Source organism: Cnephaeus nilssonii (assembly GCF_951640355.1).
Source record: "Cnephaeus nilssonii genome assembly, chromosome: Y".
Taxonomy (NCBI): Eukaryota; Metazoa; Chordata; class Mammalia; order Chiroptera; family Vespertilionidae; genus Cnephaeus; species Cnephaeus nilssonii.
Genome location: NC_137096.1, coordinates 9116506 through 9141175, shown reverse-complemented (window position 1 = coordinate 9141175; position 24670 = coordinate 9116506). Strand labels below are relative to the sequence as shown.

The following is a 24670-nucleotide window of genomic DNA, read 5'->3' as shown; positions in this document are numbered from 1 at the left end:
GATTTCTTGTGGTGTGGGGGTGTCTATGTAATCCATTCATTTGCTCTGTGAACAGGTTAACTGTCATCAGCAGTCCTGCAGAGAGGTGAAGGTAGGCCACTTTAATTGTTCATCCTTTAAGTAAGACTTGTCTAGTTTAAGAACATGTTTTTATTGATTTCAGAGAAAGAGAGGAAGGGACATGGGGAGGGAGAATAAACATCAATGATGAAAAACACGGATTGGCTGCCTACTGTACCACTCCTACTGAGAATAGAGTATCCAACTGACCAGGAATTGAACCTTGACCTCCTGGTTCAGAGGTTGACTATCAACAACTGAGACACACCAACCATGCCCACAATGCCATTTCAAGTGTTCCCTCCATAAGGTGTTCAGGGTTATCTGGCCCAAAACAATGATCTTTATAAATAAGGCATCTTCCATGATTATCTGGCCATGAGAAGGAATTTCTGCTATCAGCTTGGGCATTCTCTCCTCCTGTCCCTCCCACTGGGGGCCCCTCAGAATAAAGCCCGAACCCCTCAAAGCTCTCCATGCACTGGCTTCGATGCCCACTCCTGTTCACCCTTTGTTCATTTCTATTCTTGTATTGCTCTACATGCCCCCATTTATCTCCAACTTAAAATATAGAAATATCCCTGGTAATCCCAGCTGATGCCATCTTGTTTTACCTTCCCAGTGTATTTCAGAATGGGCAAAAATAAGATCCTGCTACACTCTTATAATTTTCTTATCCTCATTTTATTTATTTTTAATTTTGTATCATTAATTTTAATTGATATTTTAGAGAGAGAAGAAGGGTGAGGGAGAATAGAAACATCTGTCAGCTGCTTCCTGCATGCACCCTAACAGGGACTATGCTGGCACCTCAGATATGTGTTGTGATCAAAAATCAAACCGGCAACTTTTTGGTGCACAGGACAATGCCCACTCAGCTAAGCCACATCAACCAGGGATCTTATTTTCATTTTAAATTCAACCCACCATGAACTTTTCTCATGATACTGAATTCCCTTCTCCTCTAATGTCTGCTGGGTTCTACAGGGAATTAATTACTTTAATACTAGGTATTGCAGCATATTTGTGTATCAGAATTAATCGTCTATTGCTTCCTAAGGTGTTTTTTTTGTTTTTATTTCAAAAAATTATACTCATAACACATAACTGTAAGTTTCAAACAGCCACAGATTATTTAAACAATCAGCCTGGTCAGTGTGTTTCAGTGGCTGAGCATGGGGCTATGAACCAGGAGATCATGGTTCAATTCCCAGTCACGGCACATGCCCAGGTTGCAGGTTTGATCCCCAGCAGGGGATGTTCAGAAGGCAGCCCATCCATAATTCTCTCTCTTCATTGATGCATCTATCTCTCTCTCCCCCTCTCACTTTCTCTCTCAAATCATAGCCTCAGGTCATGTAGCAAAGGAAGCCATTTACACAGGAATGCCCTGGGCACAATTCCTGACTTCAGAAACAGGCAGAAGGGAACCAGGGTGTTTGGGGATACCTGCTGAGGTGGGAAACCAAAGAGAAGCAAGAAACCAGAGATATTATCTCTTTTAAGCTTAGCGATGGTGACAGGTGTATTTACCCCTGGACTGGTCATTGAGTTGTACACTTAGATTTGGTGCAATTTTCTATATGAATGTGATTCTGCACAATATTAATAGCTTTAAAATTCACCATCTCTATGATCCCATTGTGTGTACGACTTTGTAACATGCTGCTTGAACTTGGTATATTGTGGACATCTTCCCTTTGGTCACATTACATTGTATTTTATTTTTAAGTTTCTCTTTGTGTTTGAAATTATTATAGATGTCCCCTTTCCTTGTCCCATTAACTCCCTAAAACCTGCATTCTCCCCAGGCATTCACTGAACTATTGCCTATATCCATGGGTTATGCATATACATTCTATGGTTAATCTCATCCCATTGCCCCACCACTCTACACACACACTCACACACACACACACACACACACACACACACACACACACACACACACATCATCCCTCAGAGATTTAGCATTCTGTTCTATGCTTCCATGTCTCTGGATCTATATTGTTCATCAATGTTTTTTTAAAAAATGTTTATTGTTGAAAGATTACACCTGTCCCATTCCTGCCCCCCCAATCAACCCTCTCCAGCACATCCTGTCCCACACCCCAGGGCTTCAGCACCCTATGTCTGCGTTCATAGGTTCTGTATATGCATACAAGGTCCTTAGTTGATTACCTCCCAACCACCACTTTCCCTTGCCTTTCTTCCAAGACTCTTCCCTCTATCCATGCTTCCATGTCTCTGGATCCACTCTGTACATCAGTTTATTTTATTCATGAGATTTCACATTAGAGTGAGATCATGGGATACTTGTCTTTCTCTGACTAAGTTTGCTTAGCATGATACTTTCCAGGTCCCTCCATGCTGTCTCAAAGGCTAAGAGATCCTTCTTTTTGATAGGTCCCTAATATTCCATTGTGCAATGAAAAACTGCTAAATGTTGGAGAAGGTGTGGAGAAATTAGAATCTGAATATATAGCTGGTGAGAATGTATGAAACTACCAACAGGCAGTTCCTACATTCACTGCAAAAGGGCAGCCGCTTAGAAAGACAGCTTAGTACTTTGTTCAAAGTTAAACACACATACAGTTACAGCGTGAACCACGCAAGGTCTCATTCCTACCTATCTACACTCCAGAAATGAGAAAATACACCCATGCAGACTTTTAGACACTAATCTTCACCGTAACGGAATTTGTAAGAGCCAAAACTTAAAATGGATCTAAATGTCCCCTAACTGACAAGGGATAAGCAAACTGTAGTACATCCATACAATGAAGACGGCTCTGCCATTGAAAGGACTGATCTGCTCCCAGAAGCTACAATACAGATGAACCTTGAAAACATTATGCGAGGTGAGAAGGGCCAGACACCAAAGATCACACCAAGTGCAACTGGGTTGCACTTGTAAGTTTGGTATGGAGCTCCATTGTATGGTTGTGGCATACATTATTTCACCAAACGCTACTGTTGGCATTGGCATGGTTTCCCATTGTTCAATGTCACACAGCGCTGTGATGCCCATCTCTATTGTAAAATATTTGTCGCCAGTCTTAATTGGGTCTTTCAACAAATGCCCATACGTGCAACTGCCTGTTTGAAAGTTTGAATGTATTTTTGTTGATTTTTGAGACAGGGAGTGGGAAGAGAGAGAGAAGATGAAGAAGAGTGAGAGGGAGGGAAGGAGGGAGGGAGGAACATTGACTTGGTGTTCCACTGACTGTTGCAATCATTGCTGGCTTATTGTATGTGCACTGACCAGGGATCCATGTAGCAATTTTGTCCTGTTGAGAAGACGCTCTAACCAGGTAGGTATGCTGCAGGGTGAAAGTCTGCATATTTTGAGGCTTTTAGTAAAAATTGCCCAAGGACCCTTCGCCAGCCGAGTATGCGGGTCAAGTATCTCCATTCAGGAATATAGCATTTCCCTCTCCAATATAGCCCTGCTCATCCCCAGGGGGCAGTTCCAAGACAGTTTGTCCCACCCTCATGACCCTCTCTATTGGTTTGCAGTTTCCCGGGATACATGGCCATGAACACGCTGGTCCACAGTGCCAACTGCCAAGTAGTGGGTTACATTGTCACCACCACAGGATGGAACTTCTCCATGACCTGCATGGGCCTGGCGGAGTGGCGGGTTTGGTACATGGAGAACAGCTCCGCCCCCTCCCCGGGGCTGGCCTGTGTAGGGATGTGGAAGGTCTGCACTTACCAGTCCAACAGCCTCCAGAGCAGAGCCATAGCATGTCATCGCTACACCTACAGTGACACCTACGTGCCAATCAGTATTCGAATCGCTCAGCACCTGCTGCTGGCTGCCAACCTCCTGGCTCTCTTGGGGAAAGTGCTCACGGTCATGGGCCTACAGAAAGTATGCTTGGCTCATCTTCAGAAGAAAAACACCTGCCATCTGTTCTTCGCTTCCCGTCTCCTGAGCATCATAGCTGGCACATTTATCTTCATGGCTGTGATCTGGAACTACCACTCTGTGATGAATGAAGAGGGGATATGCTTCCCGCCATCCTTCCACATCCCCTTCAGGCCCAACAAGCAGGAGATGGGCAGCACCGTCCCCTTGGCGGTTCTGGCTGCCATCCTGATGCTGCTGAGTGGGCTGTTTACCCTCTCTTACCAGCTTGCCCCCAACAGCCAAGTGTACCCCCAGGTCTCAGAAATGAGAAATTCCCAGTTGCAAAGCTTTGTAAATCCACAATGCCCAGTTTATCGTGGTAAAGTATTATCAGGATGCTCTAGGAAATAGTTGCAAGGACTCACGACCATAGAAAAGGCCATTTTGAGCAGAAAGTGGTCATTTGTTTATGTCCAAATTGAGATCCTTGATTGGTTAATGAACTTCCATTAAAAAAAAAAAACGCAAAAAAACACACACCACTGTCCACCTGTCTTAATTATTGGGGGCTCGGTGCACAAAGATTTGTGCACAAGGAGTGGGTCCCTCAGCCCACCTGCACCCTCTCCAATCTGGGAACCTTCAGGGGAGCCCTCTCCAATCCCGGAATTTCTGTCTGTCTTTGAAATCATATGAGCGGATTTTCTGAGACCCCAACCCAGTTTGGTTTGGTGATCACAGCATAATAGAGGTCCTTTCCTTTTTATTTTCCTTTGGTCCAATTGTGGAGATTTCCTAGAAGTCACAGGATATCTTCCCTTTAATATTTCCTCAACACTGTGACTTTACTTATGCCTCTCACCTTTGCATTCCCTCCATCCCCTACCCACAGTAACTTGCTAGAGGCTCACTTTGCTCTAGTATTTTGGAGATCCCGCAATGCGCCAGCCAACAGACCTACGATTCCCAGAATTCCTGGTGCTCCGCGAGCTCTTGGTTGCCACTTCCAGTCCAGGGGCTGCACAATCCAAGAGGACTGTGAACTCCAGCCACCCCCAGGCAGGGCTGACAGGACCAGCCAATCCAGTGGCGTCCTCGGGACCACGGCCGCTTGGCATCTTACCCTGCCCCAGGCTGCTCAGCACATGCGTGCATAGGCCCTGAGCTTCCTAGGAGCTGGAATGCCCCCCGAGTCACTACAGAGAAAGGGCGGGCATCCCGCCCTGCTCCCAGCCGCTCGATCCCTGTGGCCGTGCCCTCTGCCCACAGGCACGGCCATCTTTCCCTGGTTAATTTGCATGCTCATCTCTGATTGGCTGTGGGCATCTCCGTGGTACGGTCAATTTACATATTTTTCTATTATTAGTATAGATAATCAAGGTTTTATACCTATTGTGTGAAAATGAGAGTTGCTCGGATTCTCACAGCTCCCTCTCAAACTGCCACTACAAACAACCAACCAGACCTTCTATGCCATGGCCCTAACACCTCTCCACTCCACCTGTACAGCCAATTTTCCCAAATGTGCAAAAGCAAAATAGTGGAAGGAATCCGCCTTCCATTACCAGACTCAGAAGTTATTACGATTCCGCCATAATCATTTTCTCTCTCCTTCCTTCCCTTCTTTTCATCTATTTTTCTTTCTTTGAAGACCTAAAGCAAACCCCAGACATCACATTTCTTCATCCTTATACACTTCAAAAGTAGTTTCTAAAAAAAGGACATTTCCCTGCAAAATGACAGTACACCTTTAACGTTAACAACCTTTTGTTGTTATTATCAAACTCTTATTAGAATTTTTAAAGCTTTAAAAATAATTGTACAGCCCTAGCTGGTTCAGCTCAGTGGATATAGCATCGGACTGCGGACTGAAAGGTACCAGGTTCTATTCTGGTCAAGGGCACATACCCGGGGTTTGAGCTGGATGCCCAGTGGGGGCATATAGGAGTCAGCCTATCAATGATTCTCTCTAAACATCAATGATTCTCTCTAATCATTGATGTTTCTCTCTCTCTCTCCCTCTCCACACCTCTCTGAAATAAATAATAATATATTTACAAAAATAATTGTACAATTTTATTTCTTTTATTGCATAAGATGTTCAGGCTGCCTCTTAAGGCTCAATTGAAAGCATTCCCCCTTCCACACCTTCTTTGCTATTTTCGTAAAAAGATTTTGGTTTGCTGAATAAAATGAGCCAATTGTCCTGGGTTTAAAATTGCTACCTATCTCTTAAAGCTTAACTGGATTCCGAGTCTGCATAGGTCTTGTTTCTACAAATCTAGGTAACTGCCCCTCACAACCTCACTCCATAGGTATACCCTGTGTGAAAAAAAAACAACCACAACACATTTCTTTTCCATGCTTCATGGGTGGTCCAACTCACTTCCTGGGTAAGTTGTAAGCTCCCCCCCCAACCCCCCGCCCACTCCTCTACTAATATCCTCATGTCATTACAATCCAAAATCATGTTTATAGGCATTTCAGGAGAGACAACTTCAGCTCACTCTCTTACTGATGGCTTCTTTCAGGTCATATTAACTAGATATCTTTCATGTGAGAAGTGCTTCTAATATATCTAGTCAAGTACTGCGGGGCCATAACATACACTTTACCCACACCCTCTGTTTCATTGCTCACAGCACCTCAGAAGTTTCAAAGGACTGACTTAAAACTCAACAATTAACTGGGGGAGGTCATTAATAGGTTTAAATTGAGACAGACTCACTTTAATGTGAGATCTACAGCAGAGAAATCCAAGGGCTGACGTGAAATGACTTTCTTCTCAAAGAATACTTATGTCTCTGAGAGCAGAGTGTGTGACAAAATTTCCCCTTGGAGCATAAGTATATCAGTTATTTAAACATGTGTTCCAAAGACATTGCCTGTGGACCCCAGAATATTCATTGGATCCTTTGGCTATTCTCCTTGCAGGTCTGGAAGGCTGGGATATGGTTCCTAGGTAAACACCATGTTTCCCCCCATGAATCTGTCCCCGAAGTAGGCCTTGTTAACAGACTGACAGGACATATAAGTTTGAAACAGGATGTGTGTTATTTAAGTGAGTCAAACCTGTGGTTATTTGAAAAAGGAAGCTCTTGAGAGACATGCTTCTGATGAGGACCAGTTTCTGGAACATGATTCCCTGCTGAGGGAAGTGCGCCTGCCTCCTGCTGGTCCAAAAGGAGAATGATTGAACCTCTGGGGCTGTGGAAAGCTGTCTCTTGACCCCTCTTTGCCTTCACTGTCAACAGAGAGCAAGTGGACAGGTCATAAGGGTTCAGACACAGCAGGTGAGGCGGCCACCATGGCGGGGTGTGCTCTGGGGAATCTGGGAAAAGAGGTCCTAGCCCTTGTCAAGGGCTCTTTGGGAATGACTGTTGAAAGTTCTCACTTAATTATTTTTTCACAGGAACAAGGCAAAAGAATGTGCCCTGTGCATTTCCCATCAGGGCAGCACAAAGCGAGGGCACCTGAAGGCGGTGATATTTCTCTCATTCTTCCTCCTTCCTGGGAATCCTTCCAAGGCGCCCAGGAGCTAGAGGCTGCCATGTGGCCTTTGGGTTGCGGGTCAGTGTGGGACAGTGCCGGGCCTCTGTTGGAACGCCAGGCAGGGAGGGGTCCCTGTGAGAGCACTTGAGGAGGGAGACCCAGCAGAGGCAGCGCCCGGGCACAGGGACACCAGCAGGTGCCTGTCACAGTGCCCACCCAGTGAGCTGACTGTTTCCTGACTCAGGAGTCACTTTGCCCTTTCTCTTCCTTGTTCTCCCTGTTTGGCACCCCCTTTGGCCCTTTCTTCTCCCGTCCACCTCCATCCCCAGCTCACTTGTCCCGTGTAATTTCCTAGCAGGAACTCTTCCAGGGAGACAGTAAGGTCCAACGGGAAGCAGAGTCCGGTGACAGCCAGGACCCAAGTCAGTTTCACCCCAGGTTCCTGGTCCAAGGACTGATCCGGTATCGCACGCCCCCTCGCCCCCTTGCCCTGGCCCTGGCTACCTATCATAACACTTGCTCCCCATTTCCGTGGCTCTTATTCCAGGGTCTACTTAAGACTTGGATGGATTACAGTGACTATTTGGTCTAAGACCTTAAAAAGGACATTTCTACAGTAGAAAGACTTCAACTCTTGAAGACCTGTTCAGTGACTCTGGCCCTTTAAGGAGCCTATTGTCATAGGCCTGCAGGCCAGCCCTGGAAGCCATGGAAACATAAGAATGTTTGGTTTCCTCATCTCTGTTATAGCCTGGCAGTTGCTATGATTAGTACCTCTGAGACGTCCTCCTCCTGCCTTCTGTATTGGCTGGGTAACCATTGTGCTTTATTTTTTACCCTAGTTAAGAGAGCCCTGAGATTTCTTGTGGTGTGGAGGTGTCTATGTAATCCATTTATTTGCTCTGTGAACAGGTTAACTGTCATCAGCAGTCCTGCAGAGAGGTGAAGGTAGGCAACTTTAATTGTTCATCCTTTATGTAAGACTTGTCTAGTTTAAGAACATGTTTTTATTGATTTCAGAGAGAGAGAGGAAGGGACATGGAGAGGGAGAATAAACATCAATGATGAAAAACACGGATTGGCTGCCTACTGCACCACTCCTACTGAGAATAGAGTATCCAACTGACCAGGAATTGAACCTTGACCTCCTGGTTCAGAGGTTGACTATCAACAACTGAGACACACCAACCAGGCCCACCATGCCATTTCAAGTGTTCCTTCCACAAGTTGTTCAGGATTATCTGGCCCGAAGGAATGATCTTTATAAATAAGGCATCTTCCATGATTATCTGGCCATGAGAAGGAATTTCTGCTATCAGCTTCGGCATTCTCTCCTCCTATCCCTCCCACTGGGGGCCCCTCAGAATAAAGCCCGAACCCCTCAAAGCTCTCCATGCACTGGCTTCGATGCCCACTCCTGTTCACGCTTTGTTCATTTCTATTCTTGTATTGCTCTACATGCCCCCATTTATCTCCAACTTAAAATATAAAAATATCCCTGGTAATCCCAGCAGATGCCATCTTGTTTTATCTTCCCAGTGTATTTCAGAATGGACAAAAATAAGATCCTGCTACACACTTATAATTTTCTTATCCTCATTTTATTTATTTTTAATTTTGTATTATGAATTTTAACTGAATTTTAGAGAGAGAAGAAGAGTGAGGGAGAATAGAAACATCTGTCAGCTGCTTCCTGCATGCCCCCTAAAAGGGACCATGCTGGCACCTCAGATATATGTCATGACCAGAAATCAAGCCGGCAACTTTTTGATGCAAAGGACATTGCCCACCCAGCTAAGCCACCTCAACCAGGAATCTTATTTTCATTTTAAATTCAACCCACCATGACCTTTTCCCATGATACTTAATTCTCTTCTCCTCTCATGTCTGCTGGGTACTACAGGGAATTAATTACTTTAATACTAAGTATTGAAACATATTTGTGTGCCAGAATTGATCCTCCATTGCTTCCTAAGTTTTTTTTTTATTGTTTTTATTTCAAAATATTATGCTCATGATAAATAACTGAACGTTTTGAACAGCCACAGATTATTTAAAAAATCAGCCTGGTCACTGTGCCTCAGTGTCTGAGTGTCGACCTATGAACCAGGAGGTCATGGTTCAAATCCCAGTCAGGGCCCATGCCATAGATGAGGGCTTGATCCCCAGTAGGGGATGTTCAGAAGGCAGCAGATCCATAATATTCTCTCTTCATTGATGCATCTATATCTCTCTCTTCCTCTCCCTTTCTCTCTGAAATCATAGCCTCAGGTCATGGAGCAAAGGAAGCCATTTACACAGGAATGCCCTGGGCACAATTCCTGTCTTTAAAAACAAGCAGAAGGGAACCAAGGTGTTTGGGGATTCCTGCTGAGGTGAAAAACTAAAGACAAGCAAGAAACCAGAGATATTACCTCTTTTATGCTGAGGGGTGGCAATAGGTGTATTTATCCCTTGATAGGTCATTGATCTGTACACATAGATTTGGTGCACTTTTCTATATGAATGTGATTCTGCACAATATTAATAGCTTTAAAACTCACCGTCCCTCTGATCCCATTGTCTGTACAAGTTTTTAACATGCTGCTTGCACTTGGTATATTGTTGACATCTTCCCTTTGGTCACATTACATTTTATTTTTTTTTATTTTATTTTACTTTTAAATTTCTCTTTGTGGTTGAAAGTATTACAGATGTCCTTTTTCCCTGTCCCATTAACTCCCTCCACCCTGCACCCACCCCAGGTATTCACTGAACTATTGCCTATATCCATGTGTTATGCATATACATTCTATGGTTAATCTCATCCCATCGACCCACCCACCTCTACACACACACACACACACACACACACACACACACACACACACACACCATCCCTCAGAGATTTGGCATTCTGTTCTATGCTTCCATGTCTCTGGATCTATTTTGTTCATCAGTGTGTTTTGTTAAACTTTATTGTTGAAAGATTACATATTGTCCCCCTTTTCACCCATCAACCCCCTCCAGCACATCCTGTCCCACATTTCAGGAATTCAGCACCCTATTGTCTGTGTTCATGCATTCTGCATATGCAAACAAGTTCCTCAGTTAATTACCTCCTACCTAATCACTTCTGCTTGCCTTTCTTCCAAGACTCCGCCCTCTGTTCCATGCTTCTAAGTCTCTGGATCCACTCTGTTCATCAGTTTATGTTACTCATTAGATTCCACATTAGAGTGAGATCATGAGCTACTTGTCCTTCTCTGACTGACTTCTTTTGCTTAGCATGATACTTTCCAGGTCCCTCCATGCTGTCTCAAAGGGCAAGAGATCCTTGTTTTTGATAGGTGCCTAGTATTCCATTGTGTAATCAAAAACTATTAAAAGTTGGAGAAGGTGCGGAGAAATTAGAACCTGAATGTATAGCTGGTGAGAATGTAAAAAACTCACAACAGGCAGTTCCTACATTCACTGCAAAAGTGCAGCCACTTGGGGAGACAGCTTAGTACTTTGTTCAAAGTTAAACACATACAGTTACAGCATGAGCCACGCACAGGTCTCACTCCTACCTATCTACACTCCAGAAATGAGAACATACACCATGCAAATTTTAGGCTCACATGTTCACAGCAATGGAATTTGTAAGAGCCAAAATTTAAATTAATCTCAATGTCCAAAAACTGACGAAGGGATAAACAAACTGTGGTACATCCATATAATGGAAGACGGCTCTGCCATTGAAAGGAATGATCTGCTCCCAGGAGCTATAATACAGATGAACCTTGAAAACATTATGCGAGGTGAGAAGGGCTAGACAACAAACATCACACCAAGTGCGACTTGGCTGCACTTGTAAGTTTGGTATGGAGCTCCATTGTATGGTTGTAGCATACATTATTTCACCAAACCCTACTTGGCTACAAATATTATTGGCTACAATTAATATTGGCTACAAATATTTTACAATAGAGATGGGCATCACAGCACTGCATGTTCAATGTCACGCAGTGCTGTGATGCCCATCTCTATTGTAAATTATTTGTAGCCAATATGAATTGGGTCTTTCAACAAATGCCCATAAGTGGAACTGCCTCTTTGAAAGTTTGAACATATTTTTGTTGAATTTTGAGACAGAGAGGGGGAAGAAAGAGAGGAAAGGAAAAAAGGAAAAAGGGATGGAGGGAAGGAGAGAAGGAGAAAGGTTGAGAGGGAAGGAGGGAGAGAGGTAGGGAGGGAGTAAGGGAGTTAGGTGAGAGGGAGGGAGGGAGGGAGGGAGGGAGGGAGGGAGGGAGGGAGGGAGGGAGGAAAGAACATTGACTTGGTCTTCCACTTACAGATGCTTTCATTGGTTGCTTTTTGTATGTGCACTGACCAGAAAGAAACCAGGGATTGAACTAGCAATTTTGGCCTGTTGAGAAGACGCTCTAAGGACATAGGAACCCTGCAGGGTGAAAGTCTGCATATTTTAAGGCTTTCAGTAAAAATTGCCCAAGGACCCTTGCCCAACAGAGCATGGGGGTCAAGTATCTCCATTCTGAAATATGGAATTTCCCTCTCCAATACAGCCTTGCTCATCCCCAGGGGGCGGTACCAGACAGGTGGGTCCCACCCCCATGACCCTCTCCATTGTTTTGCAGTTCCCCTGGATACAATGTCATGACCTCGCTGGTCCACAGTGCCAACTGCCAAGTAGCGGGTTTCATTGTCACCACCTTAGGATGGATCTTCTCCATGACTTGCATGGGACTGGCTGAGTGGCAGGTTTGGTACATGGAGAACAACTCCACCCCCTCCCCGGGGCTGGCCTGTGTATGAATGTGGAAGGTCTGCACTTACCAGTCCAACAGCCTCCAGAGCAAAGTCATAGCGTGTCACCTCTGCACCTACAGTGACACCTACCTGCAGCTGAATATTCGCATTGCTCAGCACCTGCTGCTGGCCGCCAGCCTCCTCATTCTCCAGTGTAAAGTGCTCATGGTCATGGGCCTGCAGAGACTGTTCGTGGCTCATCTTCAGAAGGAAAACACCTGCAATCTCTTCTTGGCTTCCGGAGTCCTGAGCATCATAGCTGGTGCATTTATCTTCATTGCTATGATATGGACTACCACTCTGTGATGAATGAAGAGGGCATATGCTTCCCGCCATCCTAACACATCCCCTTCAGGCCCGACCAGCAAGAGATGGGCAGCACCGTCCCCATGGCGGTTCTGGCTGCCATCCTGATGCTGCTGAGTGGGCTGTTTACCCTCTCTTACCAGCTTCCCCGGACAGCCAAGTGTACCCAGAGTTCTCATAAGTGTGAAATTCCTGGTTTCATAGCTTTGCAAATCCACAATGAGCAGTTTATGGGGGTGAAGTATTATCAGGATGCTCTAGGAAATAGTTGCAAGGACTCACCACAATAGAAAAGGCCATTTTCAGTTCCAAGACCTTGTCAAGGGCTCTTTGGGAATGACTGTTTAAGGTTCTCACTTTATTATTTTTTCACAGGAATAAGGCAAGAGAATGTGTCCTGCACCTTTCCCATCAGGGCAGTACACAGCAAGGGCGCCTGAGGGAGGTAGCATTTCTCTCATTCTTTCTCCTCCCGGGGATCCTCCCAAAGTAAGGTCCAACTGGAAGCAGAGTCAGGTGACAGCCAGGGCCCAAGTCAGTTTCGCCCCAAGGTCCTGGTCCAAGGACTGTTCAGGGAGGCCACCCGGTGGCCTGGAACTAGCTCCCTATCATGAGACTTGCTCCCCATCAACACGGCTCTATTTCCAGTTTTTCTACTTAACTCACGGATGGATTACAGTGACTATTTGGTCTAAGACCTCAAATAGGACATTCTACAATAGAAAGACTTCAATTATTGAAGACCTGTTCCATGGCTCTGGCCTTTTAAGGTGTGCCTGCAGGCCAGCCCTGGGAGTCATGGAAACATAAGAATGTTTGGTTTCCTCATCTCTGTTACATCTGGCAGTTGCTACCATTTGTACCTCTGAGACGTCCTCCTCCTGCCTTCTGTATTGGCTGGGTAACCATTGTGCTTTATTTTTTTACCCTAGTTAAAAGAGCCCTGAGATTTCTTAGGAGGGGGGTGTCTATGTAATCCCTTTATTTGCTCTGTGAACAGTTTAAGTATTTCCTACAGTTGAATGCAGCTTTTCATAATTTCTCAGTGATTTCATAGATTGGGATACAGTGTGTTTTCTGCTCTTTTCATGGGATTTTCCTGCATTGTACCAAATTCTTTCTACTCTCTGTGCTTACAATAGGAAATGATTTCTTCTTGTTTTGCAACTCTTTTATATAAGTTACTGTTGCTTTTCAGTGAGTACCCAGAATTTTCTAACACTGCTATACTCTGCTTTCTGCTCTCTTTCATGGATATCACCACATTGTACAAACACCTTTCTAGACTCTTTCCTCACATTCCTAAGTGACTTTCACTTATCTTCTCTCTATTAGGTATACATCACTGCTGATTTTTAGGGAATTCCTAGGGCTTCTATCACTGTGCTCTAGTGTGGTTACAGCTTCATGTGATTCTCCCGCATTGTACAAATACCTTTATTCACACTTTCCTAAAGGTGAGGAAGGTGTACATTTGTCTTCCCAAGATTTAGTATCATTTACTTCTGTGTTTGTCAATACAGAGTGGTTTCTATCACAGTTATAGTATGCTTACTGTTCTATCTCTTGGACATCCCCCCATTTTACAAACTCCTTTCTATATTTTTCCTCATATAGAGAAGTTAGTTTTGTTTTCAATGATATACACTTGTTTTCTAAGTATTTCCTACAGTTTACTGCAGCTTTTCATGATTCTCGGTGATTTCTTGGAGAGATTACAAGTGCTGTTCACTAATTTCAGAATATTTTCAAAAGTGAGCTCTAATGTGGGTATTGCTCTTCAGCACTGATTTCTCCTTGTGCTCAAAAACCGTTCTAGAGTCTTTTCTCATTTTCAAAGGAGATTTTTACTTGTTTATAAGTATTTTGTTGTTTACTGCTGCTTTTCAGTGAATTCACATTGGTTTCTATCACTGTGCTATATTGTGCATATTCCTCTTTTTAATTATTTCACAGACTTTTATATTCAACTTTCTGGACTCTTTCCTCTCATTCAAAGTGACTTTCACTTGTCTTCTCTCTATTTGGTGTACATCAGTGCTGATTTTCATCAAATTCCTAGCGCTTCAAACATTGTGCTCCATTGTGGTTACAGCTGTCTTTAAGCGATTTTCTCGCGTTGTACAAAAACTCTTTTTCACTCTTTCCTCACAGTGTGAAATGATGTACATGTATTTCCAACAATTTTGTATCACTTACTGATGAGTTTAAGTGAATTCACCGTGTTTTTCTAGAATAGTTTGACAATTCTTACTGCTCTATTTCATGTATATCACCGCATTTCACAAACTCCTTTTAATATTTTTTCCTCACATGGAGAAGTGAGTTTTACTTGTTTTGAAACCATTTGCATCAGTTACTGCTCCTTTTCAGTGAATTACATCAGGTTTTTATCACTGTGCTTCATATAGTGTGCTTATTGCTCTACTTAAGGCATTTCCACACATTGTAAAAACATTCTATCCCCACAGGACATAGAACATTTTTTCCTACACCATTTCCTCACATTGAGAAATGATTTACATTTCTTTTTCAAGTATTTCCTACAGTTTACTGCTGCTTTTCTATAATTTTCCAGTGATTTCTTTGTTTGGGGTATAATGTGCTTTCTGCTCTTTACCTGGGATTTTCCCAAATTGTACCATCTTCTTTCTTCCCTCTGTGCTCTCAATGGGAAATGATTTACTCTTGTTTTCCAACCCTTTTATATAGTCTATTGTTGATTTTCAGTGGGTATCCAGAAGTTTCCAACACTGCTATACGTTGCATCCTGCTCTTTTTCATGGATATCACCTCATTTTACAAACACCTTTCTTATTTCTATCCTCACAGAGCGATGTGATTTTTACTTGTCTTAAGCATTTTGTATAAGTTACTGGTGTTTTTCATTCAGTTACTAGTGGTTTGTAACACTGTGCTATGGTGCGTTTCTGCTCTTTAGCACTGAAATACCCACATTGTCAAACACTTTTGTATAGTCTTTCCTCAAGTTCATAAGTGATTTCCACCTGTTTTCCGTCTGTATTGTAGAGATTACAGCTGCTGTTCACTGATTTCAAAGTGCTTTCAAAAGTGTGCTCTAACTTATGTATTGCTCTTCAGCACATATCTCCTAGTGCTCAAACACCATTCTACACTCTTTCCTCAAATTCCAAAGTGATTTTTTCACTTGTTTTCTAGCTATTTTGTCATTTACTTTTGCTTTTCAGTGAATTATCATTGTTTTCTAATATTGTACTATGTTGTGCATATTGCTCTCTTTTATTGATTCAACCGCATTGTACAAACACCTTTCTAGACTCTTTCCTCACATTCCTAAGTGACTTTCACTTGTCTTCTCTCTATTTGGTGTTAGACACTGATGATTTGCAGTGAAGTCCTAGGGCTTCTAAGACTGCTCTAATGCGGTTACAGCTTTCTTTATGTGATTTTCCCACATTGTACAAACACCTTTCTTCAACACGCCTCACATTCAGAAATGCTTTACAATTTTTTTCCAAATATTTCCTACAGGTTACCTCAGCTTTTCGTAAATTCTCAGTGATTTCTTATATTGGGTATAGTGTGTTTTCTGCTCTTTACATGGGATTTTACCACACTGTATCAACTTTTTTCTTTCCTCTGTGCTCACATTGAGAAATCATTTACTCTTGTTTTCCAGCTCTTTTCTATAGTTTACTGTTGCTTTTCAGTGAGTACCCAGAGGTTTCTAACACTCTGCTTCCTGCTCTCTTTCATGGATATTACCACATTGTACAACACTTTTCTAGACACTTTCCTCATGTTCCAAAGTGATTTTCACTTGTCTTCTCTATTCAGTGTATGTCACTGCTGATTTTCAGTGAATTCCTAGGGCTTCTAACAATGTGCTCTATTGCGGTTACAGATGTCTTTATGTGATTTTCCTGCATTGTACAGAAATTTAGCTTCCCTCTTTTCTCACAGTGAGAAATGATGTATACTTGTTTTCCACTGATATTGTATCATGTACTGCTGCATTTCTGTGAATACAGAGTGGTTTCTAACATAGTTATAGTATGCTAACTGCTCTATTTCATGCATATCTCACATTTTTCAAACTTCTTTCTACATTCTTTTCTCACATAGAGGTGACTTTTACCTGTTTTCTAACCAGTTGCAATCAGTTACTGCTGCTTTCCAATGAATTACTGGTGGTTTTTTAACACTTTGCTGTAGTGTGCTTCCTGCTCTATTTGAAGGGATTTTCATGCATTGTATAAATACCTTTCTTCAACATTGCCTCACATTGAGAAATGCTTTACACTTCTTTTCAATGAATTTCCTACAGTTTACTGCAGCTTTTCGTAATTTCTTAGTGATTTCTTGCATTGAGGTAGAGGGTGCTTTCTGCTCTTTACATGGAATTTTCTCACATTGTACCAACTTCTTTCTTCCCTCTGTGCTCACATTGAGAAATTATTTATTCTTTTTTCCCCATTTTTTTTTAATTAAGGTATTATATGTGTACACTAGAAACCCGTTGCACGAAGTTTCGTGCAATACACTTTCACCTGGCTGTAGGCAGCAGTTTTCCGCCAGCACCAGTTTTCCTCTGGCCACCCGCCTATCAGAGCGCCTCTCGCCAGCGTGATCCGCTACACCAAGAGGAACTCTGATCCAGGAGGCGCTCCGATCAGCGGGTGGCCAGAGGAAAACTGGTGCTGGTGGAAAACTGCTGCCAGCAGCCACGCAATCGGCCACCACCAGCGTCTTCCGCAGGCCCCATGGGTCCTTCTGCAGCTTTGGCCTAAAGGCCGGTGGGAGGAGCGGGAGTCGGGGACTCACGAGTCCCCGCCCCCCGCTCCTACCGCCAGCCAAATGGCCACCATGAGTCCCGCCCCCCACGCCTCCAGCCGGCCCAATCGTGGGCGTAGCGGAGTGATGCAATTTGCATATTGCCTTTTTATTATGTAGGATATTTTACCATTGCCTCCCCACTCCACTACCATACATGCCATCACCCCCCAGTGTTTTGCATCCATTGCTAATGCTTATATTCATGCATACAAATCCTTTGGTTGATCTCTTATCTCCCCACCTCTCCCTAACTTTCCCAATGTAATTTGACAGTCTATTTGATGCTTTTCTGCCTCTGTATCTATATTTTTGTTCATCAGTTTATAATGTTCTTTATTATCCACAAATGAGTGAGATCATGTGGTATTTTTCTTTCATTGACCAGCTTATTTCACTTAGCATAACATTCTCCAGTTTCATCTAGGTTGTTGCAAATGGTAAGAATTCCTCCTTTTTTGTGACTGCATAGTATTCCATTGTGTTGATGTACCATAGTTTTTTCATCCAGTCATCTGTTGACGGGCACCTAGGCTGTTAACAAATCTTAGCTATTGTAAATTGTGCTGCTATGAACATAGGGGTGCATATATCCTTTCTGATGGGTGTTTCTAGTTTCTTGGGATATATTCCTAGAAGTGGGATTACTACATCAAATGGTAGTTCCATTTTTAGTCTTTTGACTAAAAGTACTGTTCTCCACAGTGGCTGCACCGGTCTGCATTCCCACCAGCAGTGCATGAGGGTTCCTTTTTCTCTGCATCCTCGCCAACACTTGCCGTTTGTTGATTGGTTGATGGTAGCCATTCTGACAGGTGTGAGATAGTACCCCATTGTCGTTTGGATTTGCATCTCTCGGATAATTAGTGACTTTGAGCATGTTTTCATATGTCTCTTGGCCTTCCTTCTGTCTTCTTTGAAAAAGATTTTAAGTTCATTGCCCATTTTTTTATTGGATCATTTATCTTCCTTTTATTAAGTTGTATAAGTTCCTTGTAGATGTTGGAGATTAAAACTTTATCAGTGATAACATTTGCAAATATGTTCTCCCATACATTGGGCTTTCTTTTTGTTTTGTTGATGATTTCTTTTGCTGTGCAAAAGCTTTTTATTTTGATGTAGTCCCATTTGTTAATTTTCTCTTTAGCTTCCATTGCCCTAGGAGCAGTATCGGTGAAGATGTTCTTTTGGTATATGTGTGAGATTTTGCTGCCTGTGTATTCCTCTAGTATTTTTATGGATTCCCATCATATGTTCAAGTCCTGTATCCATTTTGAGTTTATTTTTGTGTATGGTGTAAGTTGGTGGTCTAGTTTCATTTTTTTGCATGTATCTGTCCAATTTTCCCAACACCATTTATTGAAGAGACTGTCTTGATTCCATTGTATGTTCATGCCTCTTTTGTCAAATATTAATTGAGCACAGTGGTTTGGGTCAATATCTGGATTCTCTATTCTATTCCATTGGTCTATATGTCTGTTCTTGTGCCAGTACCAGGCTGTTTTGAGAACAATGGCTTTGTAATACAGCTTGATATCTGGTATTGTGATCCCTCCAACTTTGTTCTTCTTTCTCAGGATTGCTGTGGCTAGTTGGGGTCTTTTTTTTATTCCAGATGAATTTTTGCAGAGTTCTTTCTAGGTCTGTGAAATATGCTGTTGGCATTTTAATGGGGAGTGCATTGAATCTATAGATTGCTTTGGGTAGTATGGGCATTTTAATGATGTTGATTCTACCAATCCATGAACAAGTTATGTTCTTCCATCTGTTTACGTCTTCCTCTATCTCTTTTTTCAGTGTCCGGTAGTTTTCCGCGTATAGTTCTTTTACCTCCTTAGTTAAGTTTATTCCTAGGTATCTCAATTTTTTTGATGCGATGGTAAATGGGATTGCTTTTTTAGTCTCTCTTTCTGTAAATCAACTGTTGGTGTATAGAAATGCCATGGATTTCTTGGCATTAATTTTGTATCCTGCTACATTCCCCAATTCATTTATTAAGTCTATTAGTTTTTGATGGATTCTTTCAGTTTTTTTTTTTTTTTTTAATGTACCATATCATGTCATCTGCAAATAGGGACAGCTTTACTTCTTCTTTTCCAATATGGATGCCTTTTATTTCTTCTTTTTGTCTAATTACAATGGCTAATACTTCCAGTACTATGTCAAACAGGAGTGGTGAGAGTGGGCATCCCTGTCTAGTTCCTGCTCAAAGGGGAAATGGTTTTAGTTTTTGCCCATTGAGCATGATGTCAGCTGTGAGTTTATTAAATATAGCTTTTATTATGTTGAGGTATCATCCTTGTTTCCCACCTTGTTGAGAGATTTTATCAAGAAAGGGTGTTGAATTTGGTCAAATGCTTTTTTCTGCATCAATTGATAAAACTATGTGATTTTTATCTCTCAATTTGTTTATGTGATGTATCACCTTTATTGATTTGCGGATATTTTACCATTCTTGCATTTGTGGGATAAATCCTACTTGTTCATGGTATATTATCTTTCTGATGTACTGCTGGATCCGATTTGGTAGAATTAGTTGAGAATTTTGGCATTTATGTTCATGAGGGATATTGGCCAATAATTCTCTTTCATTGTGTTGTCTTTATCTGGTTTTGGTATTAGGGTGATGCTGGCTTCATAGAAGGAGCTTGGAAGTGTTCCTTCCTCTTGAAATTTTTGAATAGTGTGAGGAAAATAGGTTTTAGTTCTTCCTGGAATGTTTGGTAAAACTACCCTGTGAAGCCGGCTGGCCCCAAGCTTTTGTTTGCTGTAAGCTTTTTGATGACTACTTCAGTTTCTTCCATAGTTATTCGTCTATTGAGATATTTAGATTCTTTCTGATTGAATTTTGGAAGGTTATATTTCTCTAGGAGTATGTCCATTTCCACCAGTTTGTCCAGTTTGTTGGAATAGAGTTGTTCATAGTATTTTTTAAAAATCCTTGTATTTCTGTGGGGTCTGTTGTTATTTCTCCTCTTTCATTCCTGATTTTGTTAATTTTGGTCCTTTCTCTTTGCCTCTTGGTGAGCCTTATTAGAGGTTCATCAATCTTTTTTTATCCTTTCAAGAACCAGTTCTTGTTAGTTGATCTTTTGTATTGTTTTTTTTCTTTTTTCTTTTTCTTTTTCTTTTTTTGTCTCTATGTCATTTATCTCTGCTCTGATCTTTATTATTTCCTCCCTTCTGCTTCCACTGGGCTTTTCTTGTCGCTCTCTCTCTAACACTTTGAGTTGTAGGGTTATGTGATTTATTACTGTTGTTTCTTGTTTTTTACTGTAGGCTTTTAGAGCAATGAACTTCCCTCTCAAGACTGCTTTAGCTGTGTCCCATATATTTGGGATTGTTGTGTTTTCATTGTCATTTGCTGTATTGATGTATTTTATTTCTTTTTTGATCTCTCTGATAACCCAGTGATTGTTTAATTGCATGCTGTTTAGTCTCCTTGTATTTGATGTTTTTGGATTATTTTTATTGTAGTTGATTTCCAGTTTTAAGCCACTGTGATCTGAGAAGACGCTTGATATGACTTATATCTTCTTGAATTTGAAGAGACTTTGCCTGTGACACAATATTTGGTCTATCTTTGAAAATGACCCATGTGCACTTGAGAAGAATGTATATTCTGTGGCTTTGGGGTGAAATGTTCTGAAGATATCAATTAATTCCATCTGGTCTTGTGAGTCGTTAAGGATTGATGTTTCTTTGCTTATTTTTTTTAGAGGATTATTCCAATGGTGATAGTGGGGTATTAAAGTCTCCTACTATGATTGTATTGCTGTCAATCTCTCCCTTGAGATCCTCCAGGAGTCTTTTTATGTACTTGGGTGCTTCTGTATTGTTTGCGTATATGTTTACCAGTATTATTTCTTCTTGTCAAATTGCTCCCTTTAGTTTTATGAAGTGGCCTTCCTTATCTTTTTTTATGTCTTTCATTTTGAGATCTAATTTGTCAGATATAAGTATTGCTACCCCAGCTTTTTTTTTTCATTTCCATTCACCTGGAAAACCTTATTCTATCCTTTTACCCTCAGTCTGTGTGCTTCTTCTTTTCTGAAGTGGGTTTCTTGTAGACAGCAGATATAGGAGTCATGTTTTCTTATCCAATCAGTTACCCTATGTCTTTTCATTGGGGCATTTAATCCATTTACATTTAAAGTTATTATTGATAGGTACTTATTTGTCACCATTTTTATTCTTTACCCCTGTGTTCCTTCTTCGCTTCTGATTTCTTTTTTTTTTTTTTTTTTTTTTTCAGCAGACCCTTTGGCATTTCTTGCATTACTGGTTTGGTGGTAATAAACTCCCTTAGTCCTTTTTTGTCTGTGAAACTCCTGATTTCACCTTCAATTTTGATTGATAGCCTTGCTGGGTACAGTATTCTTGGATTCAGACCCTTGCTTTGCACGAATTTGTATGTTTTATTCCATTCCCTTCTGGCCTAATGTGTTTTTGTTGAGAAATCAGTTGCTAGTTTGATATGGGATCCTGTGTAGGTAAATTTCTGTCTCTCTCTGGCCACGTTTAAGATTTTTACATTTTCCTTGGTGTTAGCCAATCCTCCTTCCTATCTAATAAAAGAGTGATATGCAAATTAACCATCACTCCGCTACACCCACAAGCAATGCCCACAAGTCACACCCACTGGCCAATCAGGAGCGAATATTCAAATATACCCAACCAAGATGGCTATGGCCACAGAGAGCAGGAGGGGGGCTTGGGTTTCCCCGGTAATGGAGGAAGCCAAGCTTTCTGTCTGCCCTTGCCGGACTAGGCCTCCACTCAAGGCTACAAAGTTTCAATGACAGAATATACATAAATCCAAACAGAAATGGTGGCAGCCACGGAGTTGGAAAGAGCAGGAGGCTAGGGTTGCCCCTGATAATGGAGGAAGCCAAGCTTTCTGCACACCCTGGCTGACCCAGGCCTCCACTTGAGGCTACAAAGTTTCAATTATAGAAGATACATAAATTCCAACAGAAATGGCTACAACTAAGAAGCAAGCAGGAGTGTTGGCTCCACTTAAGGCTACAAAGTTTCAATTGTAGAAGATAAATATACCCGAGATACCAGGGATTCCGCCTGGTCGCCAATGGGCATGGCCGGCCTGCAAACCACCACAGGCCCCTTGCCCAGGCCGCCCCACGCCCCAACGGTACCCCCACCCTGATCCAGGACACCCTTCAGGGAAAAACAAGCTGGCCCCACCCATGCTCCAGGCCTCTATCCTATCTAATAAAAGAGTAATATGCAGATTGACCATCACTGCAACACACAAGTTGGCTGCACCCATGTGGTGAAAGATCCTGCCCCATGTGGACACAAATGGCCACCACAAGATGGCCAGCATGGGAGGGCAGTTGGTAGGAAACAGGCCTGCAATTTAGGGAAGTTTTGGACCTTCAAGCCAGCAGGGGAGTGCAGTTAGGGAGCAACCAGGCCTGCAGGGAAGAGCAGTTGGGAGGGACCCAGGCCTTCAGGGGAGGGAAGTTAGGGGGAAACCGGCTGGCAGGGAGCAGTTAGACATCAAGCATTCTGGCAAGGGAGTGGTTAGGGGTGATAAGGCTGGCAGGCAGAAGCAGTTAGGGGCAAACAGGAAGGCAGGCAGGCGAGCAGTTGGGAGTCAGCAGTCCTGGATTGTTAGAGGGATGCCCGACTGCCCGTTTACGCCCAGTCCCACCGGGATCGCACCTAAAAAGGGCCAGACATCCCTAGAAGGGTCCCAGATTGGAGAGAGTGCAGGCTAGGCTGAGAGAAACCACCACCACCCCTGCGTGCACTAATGTCGTGCACCGGGCTTCTAGTTTTATTATAATGTGCCGTGGGGTTGTTCTTTTGGGGTTCATTTTGCTTGGGTCTCTGTGAGCTTCTTGGATTTGTGTGTGGTTTTCTTCCATATATCAGGAAAGTTTTTTGTCATTATTTCTTCAAACAGGTTTTCTGTTCCTTGCTCAGTTTCCTCTCCTTCAAACCTCTATTATGTGGATGTTGTTTTGTTTTGAGCTGTCCCAAAGTTTCTTTAGGCTCTCCTCCTTTTTTTTTTTTTTTTTTTTTCTAGAAGCTTCTCTACTTGGGTACTTTTCCTACCTTGTATTCTAGCTCACTGAAGCGGTCCTCTGCCTCTTCTAATCTACTCTTGATGCTTTCTATGGAGTTCTTTACAGCAGCGATGTCATTTTTCATTTCTTCTTGGTTCTTCTTCATTTCCTCTTGGTTCTTGCACATATTGTTGAGTTTGTCTTCCATTCTTTTCAGCCACATTATGACCATTTCTCTGAATTCTTTCTCTGACAGGTTGCTTGCCTCTATTTCGTTTAATTCCTTTTCTGGTGATGCCTGCTTTTCTTTCATGTGCGGTCTGTTTCTTTGGATCCCCATGATCTTACTTTTCCAGATGTCTGGTTACATAGTTCTCTCTCTCCTGCATTCATTTAAAGGCACAAAATACAACACAACCAGGTACAATGCACAAGGCACCGAACAGAAATGTATTCATGATATTAGTAACCCCAAATAAAGGTGACCAACAGGGAAAGGTGAATTGCAGGGTAGGAGAGAAAGAAGAAGAGAGAAAAGAAATGGAATGCAAAAATGAAATTGGGAAAAGGATAAAAAAGTAACAGAGAAGACAAAGAGAATAAGAAAGAAGAGGGGAACAGAATATATATGGGGAGAAAACTCGATTAGAAAAGACACTAATCCCAACAAATTCCAGCAACAAGTACCTGGAGATGAATGCACACTACAAACAAGAACTAATATTAAGTGAGGGCAGGGAAAACAGAAGCAAAAAACAAAAACAAAAAAGAAAAAAAAGGAATAAGCAAAACAATCTCACAAACAAGCAAAATTAATATAATCAACAATCAAGCAAACAACAAAGAGAGAAAAAATATTGGAAAGTGAAGAAAGAGATGAGAGAGGTGTGTATGGACTTGGAGCAGGGGATTGGAATATAAGTAGGGTGAAATTTTAAGAGCGGTAAAATGAAGTGATAGCGAAAATCTAAAGCAGAAATAGGGTAAGGGAAACAGGACAACAACAGGGGAAAAGTGAGTAAGAGAGTGATGGCATAAAGGTAAATTTAAGGTAGAATAAAATGATGCTAAAGGAAAGATGAAAATAGAATGTAGAACACTAATCCCAAAGTAAAATAAAGAAAAAGTAAAATGACACTTTAAAAAAATCTAAAATAGTAGTAGTAATAATGCTGATGGAAAATAAAAATGTAATAATTAAAAAGGTAAAATCAAGTGAGGAAAAAAGAAAAAAAATAGTTTCTTTATTAAAAGATGAAAAAAATAAAAAATGTGCAGTAGTGAAGGTCATTCACTTCCTCTACTGTTCTGTTTG

General features: G+C 42.0%; 1 protein-coding gene across 1 annotated transcript; it reads left to right on the top strand.

Annotated features, from left to right (window-relative positions):
- Nucleotides 1-3592: 3592 nt before the first annotated feature.
- Nucleotides 3593-6882, top strand: LOC307096522 (claudin-34-like; the record flags this gene model as incomplete). The annotated part of the gene is made up of 2 exons (XM_079766177.1): nucleotides 3593-4295; nucleotides 6851-6882. 2 exons carry the CDS (start codon nucleotides 3593-3595, stop codon nucleotides 6880-6882), a joined length of 735 nt encoding a protein of 244 aa, XP_079622303.1.
- Between the last annotated feature and the right edge of the window lie 17788 nt (nucleotides 6883-24670).